Genomic DNA, 24,832 nt, shown 5'->3' with positions numbered 1-24,832 from the left:
CTGAGGGGCAGCTGGAGTCCTCTGTGATGGTGACTGGGTAAGGTCTGGATACCTGAGGGCACCGCCAGCTGAAAGCTGCCTCCTCAGCTAGGCTGGGCACTGGCAGGAGGACCCAAACTTGAGTGCTGGCCATACATTCCCTGGGCAGGGTAACCAGCACCCGCAGGGACCCCCCCTCCTCTTAACTAGGACCTGGATCTCAGAGGGTGAAGGTTGAGCCTTCTTGGGACCTTGCCCTTTCTTGTCAGAACAGAGACTAACATTTGTTTTGATGGAGACTGGAACATTATGGCCTGACCTCAAGAACAAAAGATCTGACACCTAGAAATTTGCAACAACTAATAATGCCCCTCCCTCACCTTCCCTATAAAAGGACTTTGCTGAAAAGCTTTCAGGGAGCTTGGGTTTTTTTTAAAGTCATGAGCCACTCTTCTTGCATGGCTCTGCGGTAAACCTTTCTCTGTTCCAGGCTCCGATGTTTTGGTATTGTTTGGCCTCAGTGTGTATCGGGCACACAGCCCTGTGTTGGGTAATAATGAATAATAATTCATGCATTGGGTAACAGGACAAATGATCCTGTTTTGCAGCTGTTGTCAGTAGCAGGCGTGGGGCACTTGGCAGTGTTCGGTCCTTACAACTGGGATGGCGGTGCTACTGACCTCTAGTGGGTAGAGGCTGGAAGTGCTGCTAAACATCCTTCAGTACAGCCCTTAAAACGCATTGCAGGCAGCACCAGGGAAGCCCCACAATGGAGTTATCCAGCTCCAAATATCAATCCTGCTGAGCCTGAGAAACCTCAAATAGTACATTAAAATATGATGTTATTTTTCTGCTTATTCCTTATCTGTTTCCCCTTCTTAGGATTTAACAGGGAATAACAACAGGAATTAAAAATAATAATAACAGCCCTAGCTATCCTTTACTGAGTACTTATATTTCCGGCTCTTTGTATATATATTTTAAGCTCCCTTTGTCTTTTTCCCTCCAGATTTGTCAAACTGACTTTACTTCTCCCCACGGCTTTATTGAGATATAATTGCCGTGTAACTCAGCTCCCTTAGTCTTTAGAGCAGTTTCTCTGTTTACTATTGACCCCATTTTGATGCAGGAGAAAATAAAGATGTGAAGCAGTTTGCTCAAAGCTGCCCATCAAGTAAGTGGTAGAGCTGGACTCTGAACCCATCCATGGGTGATTCCAGAGCTTTTACCGTCAACCCAATTAGTAGCCAGTATAGGAGAAGGCAATGGCACCCCACTCCAGTACTCTTGCCTGGAAAATCCCATGGACGGAGGAGCCTGGTAGGCTGCAGTCCATGGGGTCGCTAAGAGTTGGACACGACTGAGCAACTTCACTTTCACTTTTCACTTTCATGCATTGGAGAAGGAAATGGCAACCCACTCCAGTGTTCTTGCCTGGAGAATCCCAGGGACAGGGGAGCCTGGTGGGCTTCCGTCTATGGGATTGCACAGAGTCGGACACGACTGAAGTGACTTAGCAGCATTGATAACACAATGCAGTATTTTAAAAAGCAGAGACATTACTTTGTTGACAAAGGTCTGTCTAGTCAAAGCTATGATTTTTCCAGTAGTCATATATGGATGTGAGAGTTAGACTATAAAGGAAGCTGAGTGCCAAAGAATTGATGCTTTCGAACTGTGGTGTTGGAGAAGACTCTTGAGAGTCCCTTGGACAGCAAGGAGATCAAACCAGTTAATCCTAAAGGAAGTCAGTCCTGAATATTCATTGGAAGGACTGATGCTGAAGCTGAAGCTCCAATACTTTGGCCACCTGATGTGAAGAACTGACTCACTGGAAAAGACCCTGATGCTGGGAAGGATTGAAGGCAGGAGGAGAAGGGGATGACAGAGGATGAGATGGTTGGATGGCATCACTGATTCAATGAACATGAGTTTGAGCAAGCTCTGGGAGTTGGTGATGGACAGGGAATCCTGGTGTGCTGCAGTCCATGGAGTCACAAAGAGTCGAACATGACTGAGCAACTGAACTGACCTGTACTGACTGATTACACATATGTCTTTGGTCTCAGGGTTTTTTTTTTTTTTAATATAAAACAAATAAATAGATGACATTTAGAATGTTATGTAATGGCAGCCTGTCACATGATTTGCTGCATGTTCACAAACTGAGGTCAGGACTCATGAAAAATGTGAGGATTGCCAATTTTGGGGGACAAAGAGGGTTTAGGGAATAGAGTTCTCATGACATTAAAAGTGCACTGAAGTGCACTCCTGGCTTCACAAGCCTTTTTTGCTTTTTCGCATTTTTCTCTTATCTGGACACTCCCATTAAAAAGCGCTCCTTGGTTCTTTATGGTCCTCTGAGAAGATGCCCCTTACTGCTCCTTGTCAGGTGTCTCTTTCTCAGAGGCTGAATTCTTACACCTAGCAGTAGTTTCCACCTTCTAGAACATTTGTATTATCTTTATTTATTTTGGGGGGTATTCTTTCACTTAAATTTATTAGGATAAAGTTGCTTTACAATATTGTATAAGTTTCTGCTGTACACCAAAGTGAATCAGCTCTATATACAGTCTTTACAATGTCTCACATGATTACTCCATCTGGGTCTCAGTTGACTCACCTTCTAAATTGTTCCCGTATCATCTTCATCCTGAATCTGTAGTCAAGAAGTTCCCCCGCTTGGGGCAGAATCCCCCTCTGATGTTTATGAGGCATACGTGTCTTTCAGGCAATCGAGGGCTTCTCTTTGAAGTTGGAGATGCTTCTGAGGACTTGGACCTGACTGAAGCCACCCCTGGGTACAGTTGGCAGATCGTCCCTAATGCCAGTTCACCATCTGGATTTTGGTCAAAGGAAGGGCAACCTTTCAGGTATGTTTGTAGGAAAAGTGGATGTCCAGATCACAAGTGAATCTACTGGCCTGGGTGAGGCTAGGAGACAGATGAGTAAGCAATGAGATTTCTGGGGGAAAATGTAAAATATCTACTAACTCAGCAGTCACAAAGTTTGATCACTGTTTTCAGCCATGTTCATGGACCATGTTCATGGACCACAGGCCCTTTATGTGTACATGCTAAATTTTGATCAATGAGTAAAATACGTATGTTGTACAGCTTAGTTTGAAATCTGCTTTGGGGAGGACTATTCATCAGAATATTTAGCTGGGTAGGCTTGGAAGCTTGGTAAAGAGCAGGGCAAAACTTCCTGTAGGAATGTGGTTAAGAGATAAAACCAATATCTGGATGATGCTAAAGAAAGACTCAAACAGTTGCCCTTTGGGCATATGAGGGAGCAGAGGCTGAGCAGCCAACAGCTCTGTGGGAACAATTATCCAGTGCTGTAGGTCAACCAGATGGCTGGTGTAGAGCAGGGGTAAGCTCCTGTGGGCTCGGGAGACATTGTTTTCTACAGCAGTGACTGCAGTGTGGTGAAGTTTCCCTGTTTAGATTTGTCTTTTTAATCCCTTCAAGGATGTGGCCAGAATTTCTCATTATTTTAATGTGGGCTTAAAAATGTAGAAAATAAGAGAACTGTGGAGACATAGTGTGCTCTAAGCTTGTATATAGGGGTCTATATCCTTTAGGTGTGATGGATCTCTTCTTTTTTTGAAACTCTCCTCAGAGAGGTTGGTTATGACTCCTGTATCTGAATTCTGTGCTAAGTCACTTTAGTCATGTCCAAATCTTTGTGACCCTATGGACTGTAGCCTGTCAGGCTCCTCTGTCCATGGGATTCTCCAGGCAAGAATATTGGAGTGGGTTGCCATGTCCCCCTCCAGGGGATCTTTCCCACCCAGAAATCGAACCTGTGTCTCTTACATCTCCTGCATTTGCAGGCGGGTGAATTCTCGTCCATCTGTAACCACTTTCAAGGATTTGACTCTTCTACTGATTTCTTTTGGCTGTGCTGCATAGCATGTGGGATCTTAGTTCCTCAACCAGGGATCAAACCCATGTCCCCTGCAGTGGAAGTGCAGTCTTAACCACTGGACCACTAGGGGAGTCTCTTGGCCATTTTAAAGGTTAATTCAGTTGTGAAAAGGAAGGCTTTGTTCTCTGTTCATTGAATTTCAGACATTGAAGGAACCAAGTTGGGAAGGAAATCTGATCAGAGTTAAGTTTCTATTGTCTTGAAAGTCGTACTAATTAGATATCTAACCACCAGTATATGGTTTTAAAGTGGCAATAAATAGTGTGTGTGTGTGTTTGGTGGCACCTAGTACTGCAGCTTTGTCATAGTTTCTGAGGACCATAAGTAATGTTCCAAAGAAAATCTTTCAGCTATATTCAGTGTGTGTGGGGGCGTCAAGGAGAGTCCCACCTCAATAGATAAAAGAACATTTTGATTATTTGGTATGACCTGTAGGTTTCTCTCTGCCATTTCAAGGATCCCCAAACCAGAGAGCAACTCTTTCTATTCTTTCTGGCATTCGTTTCTGTAAAATTCAAAAATTTAAAATAAAAAATTGGAATACTTATTAGTATGATAATGATGGAACTTTAGTTATTTTCAAAACTATTCTCAGAAAATATTCTCTGTATTCTTCATATGTAGATCAAATCAGAGAAAACTCTGATTGAAGATCTCTATTTCTAATAATGAGAATGAGATTTACTATTGACTGAATGCTTACCATGTGCCAGACCCTGTACTGGCCATGTTTGGCAAGTGATCTCAGCTAAGCCCCCAGGTGACCCTATGCTGTGGCTACAGCATCTTTTCCCAAAGATGATGCAAACTGCCTGGGGAGTCGTGCCAGTTCGAAGTGATGGGCTGAGATATTGAGCCAGGCAGGCATCACAGGAAGAGATGCATCCAGAGGGCTCTGGCCAGTCACAGGCGTAAGAGTCAAGTGTTTCCTCCTCATTAACATAAAGACAAACAAACCCAAGGGCACCGTAGTTGGGTCAGTGATACCGGGCTTGGCTGCCCTCACGTCTTTCTCTGTGTTCCTCTGCTTTCCAGAGCACGGCTCAGTGGGTTCTTTGTGGCCCCAGAGACAAATAATTACACTTTCTGGATCCAGGCTGACAACCAGGCCTCTCTGTATTTCAGTTGGTCGGAGGACCTGAGGACCAAGGTATTCACCACCTTCTTGTTTTCCTTCTTCTTGTCCCCAGTCCCTCACTCGTGGAAAAAAAAAAAAAAAAGCAGGAAGTCAAAATGAAGGCTTTCATGGTCTACTGATAGTTGTAACACACTGTTAAGCAACCAGAGACTTTAATTTTTTTTGGTGCGTTCATGTGTGTGTGTGGGTTTTTTAAAATTAGAAATGTTAAAAAGTTGAGATATAATCTACATGATTTTACTTTTTGAAACAGAGCTTGCTGGTCATTATGCTACATACCTTGTTTCTAAACTTCACAGCATCTTGTGAGCTATGTCTCTTTATCTCCATTTTCCAGATGAGGACAATGAGGCTTAGAAGGCTTGTATGACCAATCCAGGGCCACTGGGGTGATAAAGAGGCACATTAAGAATTCAAATCCAGATTTGTCTGACTCAGAATTTGTTTTTACGACTGATTCTGGGTGTGGATGTAGCTAGTTTTATGCAGGAATTTTCTGGCCAGTTTTGAAGGATAAAATAAGTGTTTTAGCAAACAACCAAAATTCCTTAATGCCATTGTCAAAGAAACACAGTATTTTCTCTCAAATGATGAATATGCTTCTATGAAATTACTTTGCTGGTTGGGTGGAGAAGCATCATAGATTTTGATGTGGTCAAGTCGTTTAGATTTCTCAAAGGGTGTCATATGATTTTACCCACAGCATCACGTAAAGTTAGGGTTTCAGGTTGGCTCTTCCAGGTTTACACATGGCCCATCCATCTCATCTGAATACTATGTGATTTAGACAGAGAGAGAGAGAGAGAGAGAGAGATGACTGGAGAGGCATGCATAGAATAGTCCTAGAAAGTTTAGGCTAACTTGTTGGAAAAGGCAGAACAGCCCCCAAGTCCCTTGTTAGTAGATGTCTAGATGCTTTTTGTTTGAGAAAGAGAAGCCCAGAAGCTTCACAGTATCGGTCCTGATGTGTTTACTGGGGTGCAGGTGAAAATGGCCTCTATCAGGGTGGGCACTGCCGACTGGTTTGACTCCTGGGAGCAGAATGGGAGTGACAAGACCCAGCAACAGAAGACCCCCAAGCTGGAGCTGCTTGGGGGAGCCAGGTACTACCTGGAAGCAGAGCATCGAGGGAGAGCCCCCAGCAGTGGGGTGAGAATTGGTGTCCAGATCCACAACACCTGGCTGAATCCTGACGTGGTCAGCACATACCTCCGGGAGAAGCATCAGATCCGAGCTTGGGCCCAGAGACTTCCGGAAATCCAGGTCTGCCTGTGTTTTTTGTCCCATGGGGTTAGATTCAGGGGCTGAACTCTGCAAGGAATTTAGTGCTGGCTGGCTGGGAGCCAGGAGACTTGAGCCATAATGATAACTCTCCTACAAAAGAGATTGGACATCCATCCAATAGAGTTGAGAGGATTTTTTTTAAAAGGAGTCTTACTGTTGTGACGCCCTGATTCATGGACTTAGTTTTGGGTACCAAAGTCCTGGTAAATCTTCCTTTGGAAACGTATTCCTCAGAGAGGAAATAAGGTCCTCCTAACACTCACGCCCATGTCTGCATGCCTGTGAGTGTATACATGCGTGATTTCATAGCTCTTTGACCCACTTAGGTCCTGTTTCCTGGTGTACTGTCTATAGCAAGTCAGGGAAGTATGTCTTATGTTCCTAGACTGTCTTTTTGGCTCAATGAGCACATATTCTTTAATTCTGTCTCTCTTGACTTTATAGATGCTGACTCTGTCTGGCACGGGGAACTTCTTCCTTACCTGGGACAACGTTTCTAGTCAGCCAATCCCTGCAAATGCCACAGCCCATCAGGTGGGCATTTTATTCACATAGGGAGAGGTGGGGGAACTAGAGGTAGTCTTTACATCCATGGCATGAGCTCCTGGTCATTTTTCTTATTAACAGATTCAAACAGCCATTGAGGAGTTACTTGCAGTCAAATGCAAACTGGAACCCCTTTCAGCGAACATCTTACTCTGGCTGGGATTTGAACAAGGTACGATTCCTGGTTTGACAAATTCTGACCTTCTTCTTCACGCTTATCTTCTCTCTCTCTCTCTTTTTTAATGTAAACAGGGAACAATCTTCATTTCATCTCCAAGGTCACTCTGTTCATTTCAATGGAAACTGGATTTGGACACAGTGTTTAAGAGAGAGGCTGCATGTTTGGGAGGGAGCTGCTTGGTGTGGGAATCAGAGAAAGAAAAGACATCCCTTCTGTGCTGTCAGGGGAGCAGAGAGTTGGAAACGAAGGATGCTGGTGACTTAGGCTCAGGAACTGCATCTCATGCCACATGTGGGAAAGAGCAACCGATATAGGAGAGACATAGCAGAACAGTGCAAATCTTGTTTAACTCAAATCATATCTCAAAGGAATTCTTACATAATGCAGTAGTCTGTGCTGTGCATAGTATCTTGTGTCAGTCGTGTCTGACTCTTTGTGACCCTATGAACTGAAGCCCGCCAGGCTCCTCTGTCTGTGGGATTCTCCAGCCAAGAATACTGGAGTGGGTTGCAGTTTCCTATGCCGGGGATCTTCCCAACCGACCTATTGAACCGAGTCTCTTATGTCTTCTGCATTGGCAGATGGGTTCTTTACCACTTGGGAAGCCGAAGACGGTAGTCTAACATATTCCAAATATGTGAGGATATGTTTTAGAAATCGTAAGGTGAGCTAAGTTGCAGTCAACACACCTTACCTCTTTGCTTCTCAATATTTTTTTTTGTGTGTGTGGTACACATAGAAAATGATAATAGATTTTTAATGCTCTGGAGCAGACATAATGTATTTCTCATAGGTGGAGCCTTCGAGCTGGAGGGTGCTGGCCACCCCGAGCCCTGCCCGGCTTGCCCAAGGACTAAGAGGCCGATGTCATGGAGAACCCATAACCCATTCCCTGCAGACATGTTGTGGAGCTCTGTTTGATAATTACTCCTGTCTTCCTATTTTATCTGAACTTCATCCAGGGTTAGAAGGTTCCACCTCTGATGGGCACCTCACCAGTGGGACAGAGCCCTTCTGTGGGAGGTTCAGTCTCCATCAGCCTCGACACCTTGTCCTGACACCTCCAGCTGTTCAGAAAGTCTACCGGCTAGATCAGTACACACACGTAAGTAGCAGCCATGGTGTTTGCAGGCCAGGTGGGTAGGGAGGGGTTGAAATTGTTCTCTGGGGTGGACAGTGGAGAAACAGAAGCACAAGGGAGTGGTTACCATGACTCACAAGCTGTTTCAGGCTGAGGTGCTAGGTTTTGGGTGTGAATGGACACCTTGGGTCCTCCGTTAGCTAGTTGCTGCATAGAAATGCCTTTGTAATAACTGAGACCTATGGAAGCTTCTGGGCTTTCTAGGTGGCTTAGTGGTAAAGAATCCACCTGCCAATGCAGGAGACGTGGATTTGATCCCTGGGTTGGGAAGATCCCTTGGAGGAGGAAATGGAAGCCCGCTCCAGTATTCTTGCCTGGAGAGTCCCATGGACAGAGGAGCCTGGAGGGCTATAGTCCATGGAGTTGCAAAGAGTTGGAGTTGGATTAATGACAAAACAACAACAATGACGACATGGAAGTTTCCATATGCTTCAGTGTTTTCTTTGGTCTCCAGGTATGAGAGCAGACTCTCCACTCAGACTCCCTGGTTTTTAATTCTGACTCTATACCCTGCATGCCCTCTTGTTTTATCTTAGTTTATTCATCTGAGAAATGGGTGATAACAGGTCTGCCTCTCAAGCTATGGAGGAAGAGTGTATGAGGTAATCCAGTAAAGTGCTTGGGCAGCGGCTAGGACTTGTTTAAAGCTAGTTATTATTTATTATAGTTACTGTTATTATTGATGGATGGACTGACACATTCCTCCAGTACCTCATATCCTTTGCGTCAATAGCTCTGCTCTTTGGGAACCAGTGTGAACCTTCCTGGGATAACTGAGCTCACGGCAGTGGTTTCAAGTCCTTTCTGAGTCAAAAAAGAGTGGGAGCTGGGACTAAACGGTTCAGGAAAGGACAACACCCAACTTCCAGCCTTTCTTCTATAGCACAGGCACCCAGCAGGTGGTGGTGGGGATTTAGCTCACACTAGAGGCCTTGGAATATGGAATGAAACAGGGCAAAGACTAATAGAGTTTTGCCAAGAAAATGCACTGGTCATAACAAACACCCTCTTCCAACAACACAAGAGAAGACTCTATACATGGACATCACCAGATGGTCAACACTGAAATCAGATTGATTATATTCTTTGCAGCCAAAGATGGAGAAGCTCTATACAGTCAACAAAAACAAGACCAGGAGCTGACTGTGGCTCAGATCATGAACTCCTTATTGCCAAATTCAGACTGAAATTGAAGAAAGTAGGGAAAACCACTAGACCATTCAGGTATGACCTAAATCAAATCCCTTATGATTATACAGTGGAAGTGAGAAATAGATTTAAGGGCCTAGATCTGATAGATAGAGTACCTGATGAACTATGGAATGAGTTTCGTGACATTGTACAGGAGACAGGGATCAAGACCATCCCCATGGAAAAGAAATGCAAAAAAGCAAAATGGCTGTCTGGGGAGGCCTTACAAATACCTGTGAAAAGAAGAGAAGTGAAAAGCAAAGGAGAAAAGGAAAGATATAAGCATCTGAATGCAGAGTTCCAAAGAATAGCAAGAAGAGATAAGAAAGCCTTCCGCAGTGATCAATGCAAAGGAATAGAGGAAAACAACAGAATGGGAAAGACTAGAAATCTCTTCAAGAAAATTAGAGATATCAAGGGAACATTTCATGCAAAGATGGGCTCGATAAAGGACAGAAATGGTATGGACCTAACAGAAGCAGAAGATATTAAGAAGAGGTGGCAGGAATACACAGAAGAACTGTACAAAAGAGATCTTCACGACCCAGATAATCACGATGGTGTGATCACTCACCTAGAGCCAGACATCCTGGAATGTGAAGTCAAGTGGGCCTTAGAAAGCATCACTATGAACAAAGCTAGTGGAGGTGATGGAATTCCAGTTGAGCTCTTTCAAATCCTGAAAGATGATGCTGTGAAAGTGCTGCACTCAATCTGCCAGCAAATTTGGAAAACTCAGCAGTGGCCACAGGACTGGAAAAGGTCAGTTTTCATTTCAATCCCAAAGAAAGGCAATGCCAAAGAATGCTCAAACTACCGCACAATTGCACTCATCTCACATGCTAGTAAAGTAATGCTCAAAATTCTCCAAGCCAGGCTTCAGCAATACGTGAACCGTGAACTTCCCGATGTTCAAGCTGGTTTTAGAAAAGGCAGAGGAACCAGAGATCAAATTGCCAATATCCCCTGGATCATGGAAAAAGCAAGAGAGTTCCAGAAAAACATCTATTTCTGCTTTATTGACTATGCCAAAGCCTTTGACTGTGTGGATCACAATAAACTGTGGAAAATTCTGAAAGAGATGGGAATACCAGACCACCTGACCTGCCTCTTGAGAAACCTGTATGCAGGTCAGGAAGCAACAGTTAGAACTGGACATAGAACAACAGACTGGTTCCAAATAGGAAAAGGAGTATGTCAAGGCTGTATATTGTCACCCTGCTTATTTAACTTACATGCAGAGTACATCATGAGAAACGCTGGGCTGGAAGAAGCACAAGCTGGAATCAAGATTGCCAGGAGAAATATCAATAACCTCAGATATGCAGATGACACCACCCTTATGGCAGAAAGTGAAGAGGAACTAAAAAGCCTCTTGAGGAAAGTGAAAGAGGAGAGCAAAAAAGTTGGCTTAAAGCTCAATATTCAGAAAATGAAGATCATGGCATCCGGTCCCATCACTTCATGGGAAATAGATAGGGAAACAGTGGAAACAGTGTCAGACTTCATTTTTTGGGGCTCCAAAATCACTGCAGATGGTGACTGCAGCCATGAAATTAAAAGACGCTTACTCCTTGGAAGGAAAGTTATGACCAACCTAGACAGCATATTAAAAAGCAGAGACATTACTTTGCCAAGAAAGGTCTGTCTAGTCAAGGCTCTGGTTTTTCCTGTGGTCATGTATGGATGTGAGAGTTGGACTGTGAAGAAGGCTGAGTGCCGAAGAATTGATGCTTTTAAACTGTGGTGTTGGAGAAGACTCTTGAGAGTCCCTTGGACTGCAAGGAGATCCAATCAGTCCATTCTGATGGAGATCAGCCCTGGGATTTCTTTGGAAGGAATGATGCTACAGCTGAAACTCCAGTACTTTGGCCACTTCATGCGAAGAGTTGACTCATTGGAAAAGACTCTGATGCTGGGAGGGATTGGGGGCAGGAGGAGAAGGGGACGACAGAGGATGAGATGGCTGGATGGCATCACTGACTCAATGGATGTGAGTCTGGGTGAACTCTGGGAGTTGGTGATGGACAGGGAGGCCTGGCGTGCTGCGATTCATGGGGTCGCAAAGAGTTGGACACGACTGAGCGACTGAACTGAACTGAACTGAGAGGCATTTTTGGTCATCACAACCAGGGAAGTGTTAGTGCCATCCAGTGGGTAGATTCTAGGAAAGTTGCTACACGTTCTGCAATGCACAGTGTAAGAAAAGCACTCACAGAAAAGTCCCAGTCCTAAATGTCAATAGTGCCACAGTTGAAAAATCCTGCCAAACGATTTTACTTAACTCTGAATTAGAAGCCAAGGATGCTGGTGAGTTCAGGTTAAGGAGTGAGGCTCAGACAGGTTCAGTGCCTTGCTTGAGGTTGCACAGGTATCTGGGTCACAACAAGGGATTTCTAATTGAGATCTCTAATTGAGATAAAAAATCCTCACAGCCACACACAGTGCTAGGCATTGAATAACTCTCTGTTGGATAAATAGCAATTTGCTCTAAACTAAGGTAAGATCCGGAGAAGGCAATGGCACCCCACTCCAGTACTCTTGCCTGGAAAATCCCATGGATGGAGGAGCCTGGTGGGCTGCAGTCCATGGGGTCGCACAGAGTCGGAAACGACTGAGCGACTTCCCTTTCACTTTTCACTTTCATGCGTTGGAGAAGGAAATGGCAACCCACTCCAGTGTTCTTGCCTGGAGAATCCCAGGGACGGGGGAGCCTGGTGGGCTTCCGTCTATGGGGTCGCACAGAGTCGGACACGACTGAAGCGACTTAGCAGCAGCAGCAGCAGCAGCAGCAAGGTAAGGTCTAGGAGGGCAGGCGTGGTCTGGCTGTCTCTAGGTTGGTTCTAGGGGGTGGATTGTCCTCAATAAACATTACTTGAACAGCTGCTTCTTAGTGACAGAGCTGAAGCTCTTGTTTTGTGTCTCTAGTTGTGCCTTGCATACAGAGGCCATGAGAATACAACCCTGAAGATGACTGTGTCCTTCACAATTGGCCTTCAAAACCCTGTTAAGAACATCACGTGTGACTGGAGTCTCCTGGGGACCAGTCCTAAGTAGGTACCCACAGGTAGCTTGTCTGTGGGCAGGTGTGGTGGGAATTCTGCCAGATGGTATGGCTAACTATCCTGGGGACAGTGATTCATGGGAGGTATTGTCTGATAGTGGGGTCTCGGACAATAATTTCAGCTCTGAACATGTTTTATTTGGCAAAGAAGTTTGATTTAAGAGCAGTTAGTCGTTACATATATAAGGAGTCTGACATTTCTCATAGGCATAGAGTCAAAGACCATCATATGTGGAAGAGATTTTATGGAACATTCCTTGACATTACAGATGAGAAAAATCGGGGCCCAGAGAATGTGTGATTCACTGACATTCATTCAGCAAGTGAACAAAGATGCTGGAATATGATTCAGGCATTTTGATCCCTTGATTCAGCACTCTTTCCACATCTCTCAGGGGTTTTGTAAGTGGTTTTAAACCTAAGTGAGTCTTAGGTTTTAGAGACCACTAATCATCTCTGTGGTTAGAGCCTAACATGTGATCTGCTTAAGACACACAATTGTATTGTAATTTGAAAGTACTGCTGACATTGTTATGAATGGATGGTGGACTTAAACATGACTCACTGGTGTTGTGTCCCAGCCAAGTTGAACCCATTTTGGGTGGGATGCTGGTACCATGGCAACCAGGACTGTGTGGTCTCCCAGCTGCATGGTCTTCGGGCCCAGGTTGGGGAACTGGGGCTCTCAGGTGATAGGACAGTGGTGCTCACGGGAGGCCCGTGTCTGCTCTGTGCTTGTGTTCAGCTGGCAGTTCACCTGCACCGACCTCTGGAAGATGTGTGTGCATCACGCCTCGCATCTCCAGCTGCCTCCTGCAAATTCCCCAGTGCTGGTTCATCAGATTGACCTCCTCCCTCTGTCTCCAGAGATGGGCATGTTCTATGTGGATGAGATTATTATTGCAGACACAAACCTAACAGGTGATTATCAGATCTACTCTCCTCTATGAACTATCCATCAGATAGGGTCCTCAGGCTTTTCTGGAGGGGCTGCTTCTCTTTTAATGGAGAGAGAACAGATGATTCTCCATCTTTCCGCCTCGATCCCAGGGAGAAGATGAAGTCGTGATTGTGTGTCTTTGGCTTTTATATCCCTCTAGCAAGTTCCTTCTGTTTTCTGTTATTTACCCCAATGTTTGCTCTTGCTTTGGGTGCCTGTCATCTTATCCCAATTTTACCACTTTCTGGCTGAGAGGCCTTGGTTTTCTCATCTATAAAATGGCATAATGAGGCCTCTACCCCATGGGATTACTGTGAAGATTAACTGAAGTGTGATGTAAAGCACTCATCATGGGTCCTGACTGTAGTAGGTGCTCAGTAAATATGATCAGTTATTACTACTATTATCATTACTATTGTCAGGCTGGCAGGATTTCTCCCCCTCCATCTGTTAATATCTGTCATAAAGGTGCTGTGAGGAACAGACCATCATTGGCCCTGAAATGGGCCACAAGTCTGATTTTACAACCCTTAGGGCCAACTTGGTGTTAGAGAGTCATCACATCCTCATGAGAATAGCTTTGTCTTTCTGCCCATCTGATTGCTCCCACGCATCACTCAGAGCTCAGGCCTGGCCCCTTCTGCACAAAGTCCCTTGATCTCAGCTGGCTTTGTTTGTCTTAAGGGCAAGGTGCTCACCAAGGGTTCCCCCGAGGCCACGTGTGACACACATGCCAGGGACAGAAGGCCAGAGGGGTGGTGTGGTTTGCTCCTAGGGCCTCTAGGTTTCCAACTTGTTCACTCTCCCTCTTCCATCAAATCCCTTGTGACTCTGGCTTTCCTGCTTCTCATAGCTTCTCTTTCTCTCTTCAAGGAGAAAAGGATGGAATGGTCATTTGCGTTCTGATTTTCAAGTTGTGCAACTTTTAGTCTTTTACCTGAAAGTTGCAGAGCTAAGGGGCAGGGAACTTGGGGGTGAGGGGTAAGAGAACTCTCTTTCAAGCCCTGAAATTGCATCATTTTTGATGCTCTTCAGAATTCCATCTTTTACCTGTTCCAGTGATTTGAGTGTTTTGGGCATCTGGCATCGCTGACTTCAAATTCCATGTTCTGACACACAGAAAATAATATTCAAATAGTGTGCTGGGATAACTGTCTGAATTCCTTGGTGCCCAAGACTGGCTGGGGCCTTTGGTGACCCCAAATTCTGCACAGATTCCCAGAGGGCTAATGGGATCAATATTTCATACACTTGAACCCACTAACTGGGAAACTCAGGACTAGATAATTGGTATCATTTCCCTTCCTCCTCTCCAAACTCTCAATGCCCAGGATCCCAACTCTTTCTTACGGCCATCACCACTATGCACCCAAATGCTCCAGCATCTGGAGCCATGTAGGGGTGAGGTGGGGAGGGGAGCAGGGAGGCAGAGGGCAGAGATAAGAAAGGCAGGAGGTGGCTTGGGTATAACAATCTGCTTCCCACTTGGTTCAGTCATCCTGCTGGCAACAATTTTTCTATGAGGATTATTTAATAGTAACATAAACGACATACTTGGGCTCCATATTCGTATTTAATTGGCTGACATTTATCTGATCAGCTTAATATTTGATTATATTCTCCCACCTAATGTCCTCTATGAAATTTCTTTTTATTTAGTGGTAGCTACCAAATACTTCTCATTTAATTCTCAGAACCCCTAAGATGGCCCTATGATCCCCACTCTATAGATTAAGAAACCAAAGCTAAGAGGGTGCTGAGTGTCTTGCCTCAAATCTTTGGGGATGTGGGGGACATTGAAACCTAGAGATCACTGGCACCAGAGCCATTTTTAATGACTCCATACTCAGTAGAGCAGATGAACTTTTATCGAGCACTGGCTCTGTGCCTGGTGTTGTGCTCAGCACTGGGCCTGCAAGGATGCTGCTTTTCAACTGTTTGCTGTCTCGATGGCACAGACTTGGGAAAGAAACTGCATTTACATGGTGCCTAATAGAAGGGAAAGAGGATATTACGCTGGCCCTTTAAACCTGCCATCTCAGTAAACTCTCCCTGCCAAAATGCAGACTGATGTCTATCATGAGTCCCACTTTAGCAATGAGAAAAGAGTCTTACAGGGGTATGGTGATTAGCCAAATGGTCACCCAGTAGAAGTGGAAAATCAGGATTTGCAAAATGGTCTGTCTTAAATGCTTGCCCTGTGTCTGTACACATGGTGACACCATGCAGTGGATAAAACTCAAGTATCTCTAGGATCTGCCTTGTGTGTTCCGTGTTCCTGAGGGGATCATCTTGCATTGCTGGAGCTGCCGGGACTTGGAGAAGGAAAGGAGGAAGAGAGGGGCAGTGCACACCGCCACAGATGAGCTGTGTGTTTGCACGTGTGTGTGGCGGCAGGGGACCTCCAACGGAACAGGGAATGATGATTGGTTGGCTTGGGGCTTACTGAAGTTTGCTGTGGAATTAGTCATCGTCTTCTTATATCATGACCTTGCATTTTCTTTTGGCAACTGAATTCCTCCCTCTTCCTTTTCTCCTCATGGCAGCAGGTAGGTGGGAATCTCTGTTTTCATGGTGTGCTGAGATGTGAGTGACTCAGACCCTCCAGCAGGGATCATCCACCCAGCAGGTCTTCCATCTTGATTTACTTGATGATGTTTGGCTCCTCGGTCTCCAGTTTCTCAGGCAGACACTGGTACAGCTCGCCCTGGCGGGAATCTGCTAGAATTGCTCTCAGTAGTGGGATCACCTCCCGTCTACAGTGTGACCTCCTGGTTGGCAGGGTGTGGCCTGGAGCTCCCGCTCATCACTGCAAGGTAGGGAACCATCTTTGGTCACCTGTCCCTCCTTAAAATTGCTAACTGGCCTTAGGAGTCACAGCAGTGAGACTTTTTATCAATCAGGAAATTTTACCTGCCTTGCTGCTTACAGCAATAGTTCTCAGTGTTAAGAATGCTGCATCAGACTTACCTGAAGGTTGTGTTAAAACACAAGTTGCTGTGCCCTAACCACACCATCCTAATTCAGTAGGCTTGGTGGCAGGGCCTGATAATTTGCTTTTCTAATGAGTTCCCAGGCAATGCTGATTCTGTTGATCTGGGGGCTAGTTCCTAGTTAATTACTTTACAAGTAGATGTATTTTTATGCTTTTCAGAGGTTCACATTACCACTGTTTTCTTCTTGCTACTCTTCTTCCATTCCATTAATAAGATTAATATATAAATTTTACTAGAATTCTTTGAGGCAAAAGGAAGTACAATTCATAGACAAAGGAACAAAACCAGCCAGTTCTGAAAGCTCACCACCAGATGGCACTAGAGCCACATAAGCGTTGATTCGTCAATAAACCGTCTTGGCCATAGTTTACAAAGCAGTAACTAAGAATCAGGCTCCTCCAAGCTCCTGGAACACATGCATGCTGTAATTCGTCCTTTTAAATGTTCACTAAAACCCGTAGGATGGGGACGACTGAGATGCCTTGTCTTTAAAATTTCTTTTCTCCCCCTGTATCTAACATGTTCTGAAATGAGTTCTCATTACTCACACCGTGCTTGAGACTTTTTATCAATGTTAGAAAGCTTGAATCTATATTCCACATTTCTTGACAATGTTTCACGGTCCTCTGGGTAGAAAAGACAAAAAGTCATCAATAGAATAAAGGAGGGAAAGGCTTTTGGTGATGGAGAGGGAGACGTCAGATGAGCCCCCTGTGATCCTGTGCTCCAAATGCCAAAGTTATTAACTCTGAAATGATGGAGTATAATCTAGGTCCACACTTAGAAAGGTGCTCACAACCTCCCCTTCTGAGTTTTCTCAGGCTCCTTAGCTCCTTCTGGAAGCCTTCAGCCTGAGAAAGTCAGGACAACACAGGATGGCCCCCAACCAGATAAGCCTCAGTCTAACTGTTTCTGTGTGTTTGTGAGTATGCACATCAATACGTAGTACTTAAGTAATATTACTGATCAAAATCACACATGTTCATTGTTGAAAATGTGGAAAGTACAGAAAAGCACATAGAAAAGGTACAAATCACTCATAATCCCTCTGTTCAGAGATACTTTCTTTTAACACGTTGAATCCATGTTCTAAAATACTCTTTTCCCCAAGGCAGTTTTTATATACACACACACATATACATATATACACAAAATACATGTATATGTACTATATATTTATATATATTTGGTGGCTCAGACGATGAAGAATCCGCCTGCAGTGCAAGAGACCTAGGTTCAATCCCTGGGTTGGGAAGATCCCCTGGAGAAGGGAATGGCAACCTACTCCAGTATTCTTACCTGGAGAATTCCAAGGACAGTGGAGTCTGGCAGGCGACTGTCCATGGGGTCACAAAGAATCGGACACAACTGAGTGACTAACACTAATTATATATATTTACTTTTTAAACCTCAAGTTGGTACAACAGATAAGACACTGTATTTGCAACATGTCCTTTTCACCTACTGGTATAAATGGAATATTTCCCCATTTCATTAAGCGTGCTTTTTAATGGCTGAATAGTATTCCACTGCATGGTATGTCATGATTTATTTGACCCACTTATTGTACTGAAAGCAGGATTAGGTATGCAGTGTGCACGCAGGTGCTGGATAAGGACTCTGCTAGATGGAGTGGCCTGTTTCTGCTGGGGATACTGAGCGCAGAGGATCTGTGGATCACGGTGAGCTTTCATCTGACTGTGAAGATACAGTTAGAGAGCACAGGCTTCTCCTTCCACTGTGCATCAGGACCAGAGCAGCGGAGGCTACACTCCTCACTCTTCACTCTGCCTCTGCGTTCTCCCAGGATCAGTAGAGGGGGAGAGTGGAAGACCCTTAGAGACCCCTCATATTCACCTTTCATTTTCTCTGCTGTGGTGGGAGAGGGATTATTTTGGAGCTCATGCTCATGGCCTGGAAACGTGGGAGACTGTGTGGTCCTTGAGATGGAGCTGTGCTCTGTCTGGAGCAGCTACTCGAGGGTCCTTGTGGTTAATGCTTTGTTTCTGACATGTTGCAGCGCTGTGCCCACTGAAGGAGCAGAGGAAGGATCCCGGTTGGTCCAGGTGACAACACAGAGACTGCAGAGGACAAGTCCACCTTTAGGAGGACACTTTCGCATCCAGCTTTCTAACACAGCGATTCCTGGTAAAGGGGCCGTAACGGGTGCAGCATTTCTTGTTGAAGCTTTCCGTGGCATCCCCAGGCAAACAACATCCTGCCGATAGGGTGACAGTCTTAAAGTTAGCATACTTTGTTAATTTTCCAGTGTCTGAGAATGACTTTTCTAAAATTAAAGATCTGGGATATCCTTGTCAATATGATCCCAGTCTTTCAGCTTTACAGATGAGGAAACTGAGTGGATTAGCTTCCTACAGCTGTCATAACAAATTATACAAGCTTGGTGGCTTAAAATGACTGAAATGTATTTTCTTAGAGTTCTGGAGGCCAAAGTGCAAAATCAAGTTGTTGGCAGGGCCACGCTTCCTCCTCAGGCCTAGGGGAGGATCTGTTTTCTGCCTCTGTAGCTGCTGGTGGCTGTTGGCATCCCTCGGTGCAGTGCATCGTCCCAGCCCCTGCCTCCTGGTTACATGGTCTCTTCCTCTGCCGTCTCCAAACTCCCTCTAAGGATAAATAGGACTGCATTTATGACCCACCTGGATAATCTGGGATGATTCCCTCTTCTCAAGATCCTTAATCACATCCTTTGCTCTATGATATAACATCATAGTTTCCAAGAATTAGGGTGTATCTTTTTGAGGGCCACCATTCAGCTCAGTCTACTCAGGCTTGCCCGAAGCTCATACAAATAGCTGAAGCAGGGTCCAGGTATGAACTTGAGTATTTGCTTCTCAAAGAGTTCAGTCTTCTTCTCTAGAATTTCATAGACCAAGATCCATGGTAGCCACCACCTTTCTAAATTAAACTCCCAAGTGATCCCACATGATGTTGAGTGTTTTAGAAACCGTATCCATGGGGTTGCAAAGAGTCAGACACGACTGAGCAACTGATCTGAACTGAGAAACCATATTAAATGTAGAAAGAGCTTTCAACTGCAATGAGAATATAAATGTTTCTAAATCTTCAACTATCAATGTATATACATCTCATCAAGGACAGGGTTAGAAGTGATTTTAATATTTATTTAGTAACAACATAGGGGAAGTTGGGGGCTCAGGAGAATGTAAGAGTGGTTGTCCAAAAGTTGGCAAGTGGTCCAAAAATCTTCTACCCTCCTGAGAAGAAAGATGCTGGACTTGCAAAGAAGTCCATCCTTGGCTGGAGGAATGGAGTTTTTCCTCTAGTAGGACAGCTTAGGAAAAGTAGATGGCCCTGAGGCTATTGGAAACTGTAAGTGTGTGAGTAAGTGCTCTAGAGCTCTGCCACTGTGAAGCCCATTACTGTGCTGTTTCCCTTCTCACAATGAGGGAACTGCAGAGTACCTGTTGAGAGATTTTTTTTTTCCTGCCATCATCTTCTGTTGCTGATGCTCTTCACATCACTGTCTGCAAAACAACTGGGGGATAAGCCAGCCTTCACCTGGCCATTTGAAATGGCCCTCAAATGATGTATTCATATAGGACAATCTTTTTTTTTTAAAAGATGAGTTTTGTTTGCATTTTGGAAATGCAGTGGTATTTCATTAACACTCCAGGGCAGTGTGGGATTCAAGAGGAAATCTCTTGAGTTGGTCAAGGCAATCTGGGTTTTAATCAAAACCCCTCTCACTTGTTTGGTGAGCTGTTGAATCACATTGGGTTTCATTTTCTTCATTTCTTAAGGAGGCATTAGGTACTCTTGCCTGGAAAATCCCAGGGACGGAGGAGCCTGGTAGGCTGCAGTCCATGGGGCTGCTAGGAGTCGGGCATGGCTGAGTGATTTCACTTGCACTTTTCACTTTCATGCATTGGAGAAGGAAATGGCAACCCACTCCAGTGTTCTTGCCTGGAGAATCCCAGGGATGGGGGAGCCTGGTGGCCTGCCGTCTGTGGGGTTGCACAGAGCGGGACACGACTGAAATGACTTAGCAGCAGCAGCAGCAGGTTATCCAGATGACCCACCTCAAAGGGTTGCTGGAGTAGCTAATGAAATGGAAACTTCAGGTAAAGCATGAAACAGTTTTCAAACACAAGCCCAGAGTGCAGTTATTTCTCTGCATGGATGTGTGATGGGGAAGCAGGTGGTTGGGCTTAAAGGAAATTCTAATAGAGAAACCAGAGTTCAGTGCCAACATTCCTCAGCTTGGTTGGCTCTGTTTTTATAGGTGTCAGCTGCTTTATGCCTTTCCACTCCTTGTGGAAGGTGGCCAACTTTTCCCTATTCACAGGGCCAGCTACACTTTTTTTTTCCCGGGAAAAACTCAGTATTTAATTAGACTTTCAGGACTTACCAGTGTTTGGAATTCACATTTTGAGTTGACAGCTGAGATAGTTTTGTCTGATGTGACTGTGTTCTCTGCTTGAGAGATATGATGCTGGTTAAAGGAATTGTGATATAAAAAGTGAGCATCTACTTATGCTTGCCTTAAAAATTGCGTAACTGGACTGAGGGTTCTCTTGAAGCCACATCTTGAACCTGAGGGTCTCTGCATATGTGAAGGTATTTTAACCTGTATTCTGCTGTCTTGATGATGAGATGCTACAAGGTGGAGTAATTAGTTTCCTGTATTTTCTATATTGCACTTCCCTGGTAGCTCAGCAGTAAAGAATCCTCCTGCAGGAGATGGGGGTTTGATCCCTGGGTTGAGAAGATCTCCTGTTGAAGGAAATGGCAACCCACTCTAAGATTCTTGCTTGGGAAATTCCATGGAAAGAGGGGCCTGACGGGCTACAGTCCATGGGGTTGCGAAAGAGTTGGACACAACTTAGCGACTAAAATAAGAACATTTTCGGTGTCATGACCTTCTCCCACAGGTGTCCCTGTGCACATCTCAGCCAGTCACCTCCAGAAGCTCTTACAAACCAGCGCTGATGACTTCACATCCAGGTACCTCAATGTTAGTGACTTCACTGTGACGGAGGATCTAAAGTCTTGCTATGAACATGTGTGGACCTTCTCCTGGTCCAGCCGGGTTGGGGACTTGCCCAACTTCATCAAGGTATGTATGGCATCCCTTTTGGCTTTATGGACTTGGTGCTCTGAAACAATTTTGTGAAAAAAAAAATCAGAATTATATGAATGAAAACTGTCATGATTTGTGAATTTGTTGGAATACTCAAGTAAAAGAGCTCAATGATCTTTCTGAAAGTTTCAAGGTATGTTTTGTATCTCATATTCCTGATAAAGCAATTTAAGTATAATGTTGCCTTTCCTAACATGATGTAGGTAAAGAAATTGTTGGTCAGTGTCCACCATACAATAATTCTACATCTGTTATTGGATCATTTAAGCAGATGTGATTGACTTAGATTATCATGGAGGCAGATGGCAGAGCAGAAGGAAGTTTAGGAACGGATTTGCTGTCTTCGGATAATGACAAAACCAGATGCTCTTGCATATTTAGGGTTTTAAAAAATAATCTAATGATCATCTAGCATTTGGTTTTATGAAGTGAAATCCAAGGTGAAATTTTATTCTTGTTATTTGGTGTTGTGGGTCATCTGGTTTTCAAACAAAATCCTTGGGTGGAGATGGAGGAAGGATGGAAGTCATCTCATGGCACTTGTTTCCTGACATTTTATTTTAGTATTTGGATTGTAAACTTGTAAAATAGAAAAGTGCATGGGAACAAAATCTCTTGCAAGACTTGAGAGATTAGCATAGTGTGCATTTTTTGGTAACTCTACTTGCAAATAAATATTCTTCTAGTCTACTGGGGCTTTCATTCACCACTACTTACTGTTAGGCTTCTAGATTTCAAGCCCGGTGTCACTCTATTTTCACTTTCTAGCTATCTGATTATTGTAAATGAATGTGAAAACACCCTTTGTCATTTGTTTCAAGCAAGATTAGACTTCTGTTCCATGGCAGGATTCACCAGAAATGTGACCATCTTAGGTATCTAATGAAAACCTCACCGGAGTGAACCCTGCTGTGACCACACGTGTGGTATATGATGGTGGTGTCTTCCTTGGACCCATATTTGGAGACATGTTGGTCACTGCCAACCAACACACTCAGGTGAGAGCAGATGGGCCCCCCAAAGTGAAGTACTGGTTTTAAGTCTACTGCAGCCCCTCCTGATTTGTGATGTGGGCCAATCCCAAGGGTCAGTGTTCTAATTTGCAAAATAGAGACAGCCCTGGCTGTGCTCTTTCTACTTCCACAGGGTATGGAGAATACTCTGAAAATACAAGTGCTTTGTAAACACAACATCCAGTTGTTATAATTACTGATGCTCTTATGGCACCCAAAATAGAGAATCTCTAGCTACCTACTTTTTATACCTCCTCACAGTGGCCTTGGAAAGTAAATGGGCTGAGTCACCTCCTTTTCTCTTTAAAATGTCTTTTGCACTTTCCCTTCTTATAAGTCATGTGCATTCGAGACAGTTTTAAAATGCAAAATCTGTAAGAATAATATAACCAATACCTGGGTACCCAAACAAGAATTAACAATTGCTAACATTTGATGCATGATCCCTTCCTGCCATAAGCAAACACTATCATAGATGTAGTGTGTACTTAATCCTTATTTTATAGGCAAAGACTGAGAGTCTTACCTTTTTCACCACTTTCATCTACAAGTATTGTAGAGTTCTATTAGATTAACCTTAGTCCCAGTGAGAGGGAAAGATATATAATTTATTCTTAGGGACTTCCCATTCTAGGACAAAAAAGACCCCAACCCAAGTGTCCAAATCCACTCTAATCTTTAGTTATATTGGCATTTACCAGCAAAGATAGGGCTTTTCACAGGCAGTAGGTCCTAAGTTAAAAAATATAAGGTGTTAAAAAGTCCTTGCACAGTTTGAATTTACTTCTATGTGAGAGGGAATTTACTCCAGACTGAGCCTATCTAATTGTAAAAATATTAGGTTTCTGCATATTAACCATCATTTAAAGATAGCCTACCATGTTGAGTCATGCTTTACAACTGAGAGTCTATTATTGGAAAATAGAAGGAAAAAATAAAGAGTAGGTGAATCACTAACACATTTCAGTTTGGGCAAATTTCACATGTCCTTTAGGAATACCCTTGAGCATATGAGATGTGTACATTTTAATGCTCTTGCCTTTTTCTAGGTGGTTGTGCGAGTGAATGACATACCAGCTTATTGTTCAGGTTCCTGTGCCTTCCAATACCTTGAAGGGTCAACTCCCCAGGTCTACTCGGTGTGGTATGCCCTTGGTATGACATGTACTTGACATTGAAATGGGCGTTGAGTTTATTTTTTGATTGGAGTGTAGTTGATTTGCAATGTAATGTTAGTTTCAGGCATACGGCTCAGCGATTCAGTTTTATATGTATATATACCTATAAAGTGAAAGTCAAGTCGCTCAGTTGTGTCTGACTCATTGTGACCCCATGGACTGAAGACCATCAGGCTCTTCAGTCCATGGGATTCTCCAGGCAACAATACTGGAGTGGTTTGCCATTTCCTTCTCCAGGGGATCTTCCAGACCCAGGGATTGAGCCTGTATCTCCTGCATTGCAGGCAGATGCTTTACTGTTTGAGCCACCAGGGAAGCCACACATCCCTATAAAACTATGTGTATATATACGTGTGTATGTGTGTATGCTGTGTGCTCGGTCATGTCTGACTCTTTGTGACCCCATGAACTTTAGTCTGTTAGGCTCCTCTGTCCATGAAATTCTTTAGGCAAGAATACTAGAGTAGGTTGCCATTTCCTGTGTGTATACTTGTTTGCTCAGTTGTGTCCAACTCTTTGTAAGCCCATGGACTATAGGCCACCAGGCTCCTCTGTCCATGGGGATTCTCCAGGCAAGAATACTGCAGTGGGTTGCCATGTTCCGCTCCAGGGGATCTTCCCAACCCAGGGATCAAACCCAGGTATCCCACGTTGCAGGCAAATTCTTTACTCTCTGAGTCACTAGGGAAGCCCTTTTCCAGGTGATCTTCCCAACCCAGGGATCAAGCCCGTGTCTCCTGCATTGGCAGGTGGATTCTTTACCACTGAGCCACCTGGGGAGCCCCATATATATGTGTATTTGTTGTTGTTCAGTTGCTCAGTTGTGGCTGACTCTTTGTGACCCCATGGACTGCAGCACACCGGACTTCCCTGTCTTTCATCATCTCACGGAGTTTGCTCAAACTCATATCCATTCAGTCAGTGGTGCCATCCAACCATCTCATACTCTGTCGTCCCCTTCTCCTACTGCCTTCAGTCTTTCCCAGTATCAGGGTCTTTTTCCAATGAGTCAATTCTTTACATCAGGTGGCCACAGTATTGGAAGTTCAGCTTCAGCATCAGTCCTTCCAATGGATATTCAGAATTGATTTCCTTTAGGATTAACTGGTTTGATCTCCTTGCAGTC

General features: G+C 44.3%; 1 protein-coding gene across 1 annotated transcript in view; it reads left to right on the top strand.

Annotated features, from left to right (window-relative positions):
* PKHD1 (PKHD1, fibrocystin/polyductin) overlaps positions 1-24,832 on the top strand; it is a 443,492-nt gene that overhangs the window by 28,496 nt on the left and 390,164 nt on the right. Inside the window, 13 exon segments of the mRNA XM_027525460.1 lie at positions 2,711-2,852; positions 4,948-5,062; positions 6,035-6,313; positions 6,779-6,868; positions 6,962-7,052; positions 8,024-8,166; positions 12,322-12,446; positions 13,203-13,378; positions 16,075-16,213; positions 18,414-18,541; positions 21,307-21,491; positions 22,391-22,513; positions 23,578-23,683. Of these exon segments, the coding sequence (XP_027381261.1) occupies positions 2,711-2,852; positions 4,948-5,062; positions 6,035-6,313; positions 6,779-6,868; positions 6,962-7,052; positions 8,024-8,166; positions 12,322-12,446; positions 13,203-13,378; positions 16,075-16,213; positions 18,414-18,541; positions 21,307-21,491; positions 22,391-22,513; positions 23,578-23,683 (1,842 nt within the window).

The sequence above is a fragment of the Bos indicus x Bos taurus genome, chromosome 23, assembly GCF_003369695.1.
Source record: "Bos indicus x Bos taurus breed Angus x Brahman F1 hybrid chromosome 23, Bos_hybrid_MaternalHap_v2.0, whole genome shotgun sequence".
Taxonomy (NCBI): domain Eukaryota; kingdom Metazoa; phylum Chordata; class Mammalia; order Artiodactyla; family Bovidae; genus Bos; species Bos indicus x Bos taurus.
Note: the sequence above shows the minus strand (reverse complement) of the source record. Positions and strands in the feature narration are given on the sequence as shown.